This window comes from Thermothelomyces thermophilus, chromosome 6 (assembly GCF_000226095.1).
Source record: "Thermothelomyces thermophilus ATCC 42464 chromosome 6, complete sequence".
Lineage (NCBI taxonomy): Eukaryota > Fungi > Ascomycota > Sordariomycetes > Sordariales > Chaetomiaceae > Thermothelomyces > Thermothelomyces thermophilus.
Genome location: NC_016477.1, coordinates 2,158,662 through 2,166,843, shown reverse-complemented (window position 1 = coordinate 2,166,843; position 8,182 = coordinate 2,158,662). Strand labels below are relative to the sequence as shown.

Here is an 8,182-nt window from a genome sequence, read left to right as displayed (position 1 = left end):
TACCGTTATTTAAGGAATAGACAGATAGAACGCTATATTACGAAACGTAGACACCCGTAGAAGATAATCTACTTAACTCGTTCCTAGAATGCTATACAATCTTTCGAGAAGAAAGGATTAATAAGGTATAGTATCAAGTAGCACCTAGACTACTAGTACCTAACAGAGTAGAAGAAAGTGTCACGATTTGGCTGCATAAGGCGACCCGGCAAGGCGCACAGAACCAATCAGGAACCACAAGACCTAAGGACCAATCAGGAAGTGATCGCAGTGATCGCACTTCGATCAAGACGAGCACTTGGGTAACGATCGCAGGATCGCAGCAGCGATCGCACGATCAAGACTCAAGGGGGAAAGGACAAGGAAATTGTATATAGTCACTCGTTCTGGCGAACTCTGGGAGTTCACCAGTGGTAACAATCACAATCACAGTACTCATACCAAGCATTGCTGATTACTGTGAGAGACAACTCTAAGTGTTGTTGTGAACCCTTTGGCTTCACCGAATCCCTCAGACGACCTGCCTGCTTGTCCCGCTCCACCCACCTCCGTCTGGACCCTTTCAGAAGCAGTCTGAGTTGGGTTCGTCACACGTTGTTACCACTCCCTTTGTTCTGTCATGGTTCAGAACGGAGGTGACTTCGACCTCGACATCGACATGGCTACCAACGTCACGGCCGAACAGCTGCTCGCTCAGCTTGGTCAACTCCAGCAGCGGATCCAGGAGTTGGACCAGAGAGACAAGGCTGCTCAAGCTCGAATCAAGGAACTCGAGAACCGCGAAAAGTACTCGCAGAAGTTGGTCAACGAAGCCTACGCCAAAATCGAAGCGCTCGAGACCGCCAAGGCGAGCCACATCAAGATCGAACCACCTGGTAAATACGGAGGAACCAAGGAGGATCTCGCAGGATTCCTGACAAACCTCCGATCCTACTTCCGGCTCAATGACGACAAGTTTCCGGACGACAAAGCCAAAGTCCTCTACGCAGCCACGAGACTAGAGGGCAAGGCACTCAGATGGTTCGAGCCTACGTGGAACGACTATCTCACGGAGGAAGACGAAGACGATCGAGACGCGTTTACACGGGCAGTCTTCCGATCTTACGACCGTTTCGAAGAAGAGCTTCGGAAAGTTTTTGGCGACAAAGACGAGAAGATTCATGCGCAAGAAAGACTCGCCAATCTCCGACAGACCAAGTCAGCAGCCTCCTACGCCGCACAGTTCAGACAGGACATGCTCAAGTCTCAGCTTAACGACGAGGCGTTGATGCAACTGTTCTACAACGGCTTGAAGGAAAAGGTCAAGGACGAGCTGTACAAGTACGATCGGCCTGAGACTCTGGATGAATACATCGCGCAGGCCATCAGGATCGATGATCGACTCTACGCACGAGGGCAGCAGAAACGAGGTCGAATGAACGGAACCACGGTTAAGGCCAACGACAAGAAAAAGCGAGCGTACGTTAGTACCTCGTACGGGACGCACCCCGGAGCCATGGATGTGGACGCAGCGCAGAAGCAGGACCAGAAGAAGGCGACCAAAGACAAGTCCAATGTTACCTGCTACAACTGCGGAAAGAAAGGGCATTACAAGCGAGAATGCCGGAGCCCGAAGAAAGAATGGAAGCCAGTCCCTGGAAAAGAAATCGCGGACATCGACGAAACCACCAAGAACGTCACCGAAGTAGCAGCCACGAGCTACGAAGACAAGGACAGTGACACGGACAGTCTCGGACACGACGGCAACGGTGAAGACGAACAAGCACCGTACTCCGAACTGGTCACTGTGGACCCAGAGACAGGTCTTGCCGAATGGGACATGGCAGGAGAGTATGCGCCGCCAATTTCGATTCTCCCAATCTTGAGGCAGTGGGGTTTCACAGTCACGCAGAGGCGGGATGGATCGTGGACAACCGACACCCAAGGAATCGAAAGACCCGGACCCAATGCTCTATTCCTCCAAGAACGAATCGAATGGTACCGCAACGAAGTTTTCCGACTCAACACGGAACTGCGCGAACGGGATGGGCGCTTGACTCGACTCGCCCAGCAGAGCGATGAGATGAAGGACGAAATGAGGGAACTCCGACGTATCGTGGAAACCATCAAAGGGGAACAGCCTGTGACATATGATGGGCCCGATAGCTACGCCGAGCACTTTGACGATCAGCAACTCAGCAACGATGTGCGGAACCCAGAATACCAGTTCATGCGCGCGAACCGCGGAAAAGATGAGCGTACGTGGGAAAGCTACTGGAAGAAACACTCCTATGTCAGCACTGGAGTACCTACGGTCCACGTACAGTGGGAAGGATTCGGGAAAGAGTTCCAATACCTTCCAGGCGACGCCACGCGACTGCACCCTCGACACGAGGCACATGCGCAAGTGCCCTGGTTCCAGTGTGTGGCACACGAATGCCGATACCACTTCCGCGACAAATTCGAAAACAATCACTGGCCGACCCGACAGGAAAACAGGGACGGAGGCTTGTGCCCTGTGGAATGGGTCTACGATGCAGGAAACAGAGCGGCCGAATTGCTTTGGAAGATCGAAGCCCGCGATCTAGAAAGCATCACGATAGTTCCAAGACGAGCCTGGCCTAGGCACTGCGGAACGGGACGAGACACATGGGACTCGTGCTGGAGCAACGATTGCCTCTATCACGCGGACGAAAAGAAATTGCGAATTCGGGAGCTTCAGATGAAGCTATGGCACGCACGACGGAAAGCAGAACGGACCCAATGGTGGGAAGCCGCAAGCACTCAATGGCTCACGGAAATGAGCACGATCGACGAAGCCGCTATCAGCCGAACAACCGAAGAGGTCAGCACTGACCTGGGAAACGGGTCAGGGCCCTTCGAGGGGCCCGGAAACCATTAACGCCCGCGCAGCGGCGAGTGGTAGCGCAGTACAGGAGGAACTGGCGCAAGAGACCACTATACCGAGACCTCCCGGCAGAAACATGGGAAATCGCCGCAATCTTTGGACGACGGCGGCAAGACAAGCGGCTGTGGATAACAGCACAGTGGAAACAGCACGAAATGCTCGCACTAGTGGACAGTGGAGCAGAGATGAATCTGATTTCGCCGACACTTGTGAATCAGCTGCGGATACCCTGGAGAATGAAGCGGAAGCATGGCATAGTCAAAGGGCCATTTCCGACGCAATGGGTACGCAGGGAGACCGAACCGATCGACATCACTGTGGCAGGGAAGACCACAGCAGTCGTATTCAGCATCGTGGACATGGGCAACGACAAAGACATGATATTGGGGTTACCATGGCATGAAGATTACGACCCGGACATCAGCTGGAAGAATGGTGGCCACCTGCGACCCCGAACGGAGTCGTATTCGACCAGCGAGATGGGGAGCGCGCAAGGATCGCGAGCGGACGATGCTCAGAGAAAGGCATGTCCTACGGATCCACCGCAAGAGACGGACAGTGGCAGGCAGACCACTACGGACTCTGGAAGAGGCGGCACAACGACATCGATATCGCGACAGGAGGAACGAGCTGAATCGCCGATAGCTGTTCTCTCCGTTGACGAATGCGGAGCACTGCAATTGGAGCAGTGGGTTGAGACAGGAGAAATCGCCAGTATCGCCATGGACGGAACCAAGTTCGCATACTACCAGAAAACCGAGAGACGGGACAAGACTGGGGAAGTACCGAAGGAATACGAAGGACACCCAGCATTCGAACCGAAGCATCTGGAAGGATTACCAGAACACGGCCCATGGGATCACGAGATCAAGCTCAAGGAAGGAGCACGACTGAAGTTCTTCAAGATTTACCACACGAGCCAGACACAGGACGAAGAACTTAAGCGATATTTGGAGGAGAACCTTCGAAGAGGACATATCCGCCCGTCGACATCGCCAGCAGGCTACCCAATCCTGTTTGTGCCCAAGAAAGACGGAAAGCTACGGTTATGCGTCGACTATCGGCAACTCAACGAACAGACCGTGAAAAATCGATACCCGTTACCGCTGATCTCACGGCTCCGAGATCAGTTGGCAGGAGCCCAATATTTCACGCGTCTTGACTTGCCATCGGCCTACAACCACATACGGATCAAAGAAGGCGACGAGTGGAAAACGGCCTTTAGGACACCTTATGGCCACTACGAGTACCTCGTCATGCCATTTGGACTTACGAACGCGCCGGCAACGTTCCAAGCCCTGATTGATCAAGCTATCCGACCCTTTCTCGACAAATTTGCGGTATGTTATCTCGACGATATACTCATCTTCTCCAAGACGATGGACGAACACCGGAAGCACGTAAAAGCAGTGCTGGACGCGCTGCACGCGTACAAGCTATCAGTCAACAAGGGAAAGAGCGAATTCCACGTCAGGAAAACGGTGTTTCTGGGATACGAGATATCCCCAGGACAAATCCGGATGGAACCTTCAAAGGTTGAAGCTATCAAGAATTGGCCACGACCGACGTCAGTCACGGAAGTACGAAGCTTCATCGGATTTGCAAACTTCTACCGGATGTTCCTCAGGAACTTTGGAGCGATCGCACGACCTTTGCACGAACTTACCAAGAAGAACGCTGAATTCCAATGGGAAGAGCAACACGAGCAGGCATTTACGCAGATTCGCGACGCCATCACCGAGGATCCAGTACTGGTACTGCCAGACCCCAAGAAGCCATTCGAGGTAGAAACGGACGCTTCAGACTACGCCATCGGAGGACAATTGGGACAACGAGACGAACAAGGGAAGCTACATCCTGTAGCCTTCTTTTCAAAGAAGCTCGATGGACCACGTCTCAATTATCCGATCCACGACAAGGAACTACTTGCGATTGTCGAAGCTTTCAAGGAATGGCGACCATACCTCAGCGGCACGATTGAACCGGTACAAGTATATACGGATCACAAGAATTTGCGATACTTCACGACGACGAAGGAACTCAACGGACGACAAATACGATGGGCAGAATTCCTCGCGGAATTCAACTTTGAGATCCGCTACAAGAAGGGCAAAGAGAACGCACGAGCGGACATCTTAAGTCGACGAACGGATCACACGGAAGGACGAACGGGAACGACACCACCGTTGTTCAAGGAACGGACAGACGGAACGCTGCATCACGAGACGCAGACACCCGTGGAAGACGATCCACTTGACTCGTTCCTAGAATGCTGCGCAATCTTTCGAGAAGAAAGGATCAACGAGGCACAGTATCAAGCAGCACCCGGACCAGTGGTACCTGACGGAGTAGAAGAGAAAGATGGGAAACTCTGGTACCGAGGCAAAGCGTACATCCACGACAAAGGTCAACAGCTGCGGATGATTCGAGAACTCCACGAGTCGAAACTCGGAGGACACAAAGGAGTTACGAAGACTGTCGCACAAGTCAAGAAACACTACGACTTTCCACAGTTGACGACACGAGTTAAGGAAGTCGTACGGAACTGCGACATCTGCAATCGGAGCAAAACGGCACGACACAAGCCGTACGGGCTACTTCAGCCACTACCAACAGCTGACAAACCATGGAGTTCGGTCACGATGGACTTCATCACGAAGCTGCCAGAATCCAAGGACACAGCCACAGGAGTGACCTACGACAGTATTCTTACTGTAGTAGATCGCCTGACTAAGTGGGCATATTTCTTTCCCTACAAGGAGTCCTGGACAGCGGAACAGTTGGCAGACGTGATCTATCGGCAAGTTGCATCAGTGCATGCTTGGCCGCAAGAATGGATCACCGACAGAGACACCAAGTTCGCATCGAAGTTCTGGCAAGCGTTAATGCAACGATTGGGCGTTAACAGCAAGCTGTCAACGGCATATCACCCACAGACTGACGGACAAACGGAGCGACTAAACCAAGTTGTTGAGCAGTACCTCCGCTCTTACGTCAACTACCAGCAAAACGACTGGGTCATGCTGTTGCCAACAGCACAACTCGCTTACAACACGACGCCAACGGAGACGACCAAAGTCACACCGTTCTTCGCGAACTACGGATATGAAGCAGACCTTAGGCAAGGACCAGAGGTCACAGTGCCAAGAGCAGCAGTCAAAGCAGAACAGATGCACGCACTGCACGAGAAGCTCAAGAAGGAACTCGAGTTTGTCAAGACCAGAATGAAGAACTACTACGACAAACACAGGCTCGAGGGACCTCGCCTAGAGAGGGGAGATAAAGTCTACCTGATCGCACGAAACTTACGAACCAAACGACCAAGCACGAAGCTGGACTTCAAGAAGGTCGGACCCTTCGTTATCAAAGAACGAATTTCGACATCCAACTACCGACTATCGTTACCGTCATCTATGCGACTACGGACGGATGTTTTTCATATTTCACTTCTCGAACCAGCACCAAAGAACGCCAAGGTTGCCACGCACATCGAAGCAGAGGACGAAGAGGAAGAATGGGACGTCGAAGAAATTCTGGATTCACGCATCATCAACGGAGAACTGCAGTACCTGGTCAAATGGCTTGATTTTGGGCCAGAAGACAACTCATGGGAACCAGTTAAGAACCTGAGTTGCCCCGAGAAACTTCAGCAGTTCCACCAGAGGAACCCTGACCGACCGAAAGCGACGAACCCGAAACCAACCCGAAATCGGCCAGCAAGGACGGATCCAAAGGAACTTCAGGATACACGGCATCCCAAAGCTGTCCGAAATCGGCGGACAGGCGAGATGGGGTCGAAGAAGACGCAGTAACCCCAGAAGCTTCCGCTGCCACCGCCGCCGCAGCCTCCTCACGTTCCACTCGCTCCAACTCCTCCACACTGTCGATACCCCGAGCGATAGCCCTCATCATCTTCTCAAACCACATTCGCTTCTGTTTCCGGAGACGAAGGACCCGCTCCTCAGCAGCCATAAGCTCATCCTCAAGTTTTTGATGCTGAGCCGCAATAGACCGAAGCTGAGCAGGAGAAACGCCAAGAACGTCACAATTCGAACGCTTGTTGCGAACGCACTCTGCGCATCGAGAAGAATCGCTTTTCGAAACCTCGCACGAACTAAGGCCTTTGGACTCGCACGGCGTACAAGGACGCATCGTTAAAAGATTACCCGAGGAGAGAATCGCGGCCAGGAGATGGTTGGCACGAAGAGTCGACGCAGCAGGTTTAGATTTCGACTTCTTTCTCACACGATCAGCCATCTCGACAACATCGTGGGAAGGCAAAGGAAGGAAGAAACTGAGAAACGCAATTACGTACAGACAGGGGATGATGGCGCTATTTGAAACGGACCGGAGTCTTTCGAGGACGAAAGACCTGAAGGAGGGGCATCGTGTCACGATTTGGCTGCATAAGGCGACCCGGCAAGGCGCACAGAACCAATCAGGAACCACAAGACCTAAGGACCAATCAGGAAGTGATCGCAGTGATCGCACTTCGATCAAGACGAGCACTTGGGTAACGATCGCAGGATCGCAGCAGCGATCGCACGATCAAGACTCAAGGGGGAAAGGACAAGGAAATTGTATATAGTCACTCGTTCTGGCGAACTCTGGGAGTTCACCAGTGGTAACAATCACAATCACAGTACTCATACCAAGCATTGCTGATTACTGTGAGAGACAACTCTAAGTGTTGTTGTGAACCCTTTGGCTTCACCGAATCCCTCAGACGACCTGCCTGCTTGTCCCGCTCCACCCACCTCCGTCTGGACCCTTTCAGAAGCAGTCTGAGTTGGGTTCGTCACAGAAAGAGATAGAAAACTCTAGTACCGAGGCAAAGCGTATATCTACGACAAAGATCAATAGCTGCGGATGATTCGAGAACTCTACGAGTCGAAACTCGGAGGATATAAAGGAGTTACGAAGACTGTCGTATAAGTCAAGAAACACTACGACTTTCTATAGTTAACGGTACAAGTTAAGGAAGTCGTACGGAACTGCGATATCTGTAATCGAAGCAAAATGGTACGATATAAGCCGTATAGGCTACTTTAGCTACTACTAATAGCTAACAAACTATAGAGCTTGGTTATAATGGACTTTATTACGAAGCTACTAGAATCTAAGGACACGGCTATAGGAGTGATCTACAATAGTATTCTTACCGTAGTAGATCGCCTGACTAAGTAGGTATACTTCTTTCCCTATAAGGAGTCCTAGACAGCGGAATAGTTAGTAGATATGATCTATCAGCAAGTTATATTAGTGTATGCTTAGCTGTAAGAATGAATCACCGAT

At 51.7% G+C, this 8,182-nt stretch overlaps 1 protein-coding gene across 1 annotated transcript; it reads right to left on the bottom strand.

Annotated features, from left to right (window-relative positions):
- Positions 1–6,454: 6,454 nt before the first annotated feature.
- On the bottom strand, positions 6,455–7,226 carry MYCTH_2310527 (uncharacterized protein). Its single transcript, XM_003666050.1, has 2 exons — positions 7,203–7,226; positions 6,455–7,123 (listed from the first exon to the last, which is right to left on the bottom strand). Exon 2 carries the CDS (start codon positions 6,857–6,859, stop codon positions 6,506–6,508), a length of 354 nt encoding a protein of 117 aa, XP_003666098.1. The 5' UTR covers positions 6,860–7,123; positions 7,203–7,226; the 3' UTR covers positions 6,455–6,505.
- Positions 7,227–8,182: the final 956 nt, after the last annotated feature.

What these genes read in the sequence shown, in the direction of transcription:
- MYCTH_2310527 (XM_003666050.1), bottom strand. Translation starts at nt 6,859, where the DNA reads ATGGCTGCTGAGGAGCGGGTCCTTCGTCTCCGGAAACAGAAGCGAATG.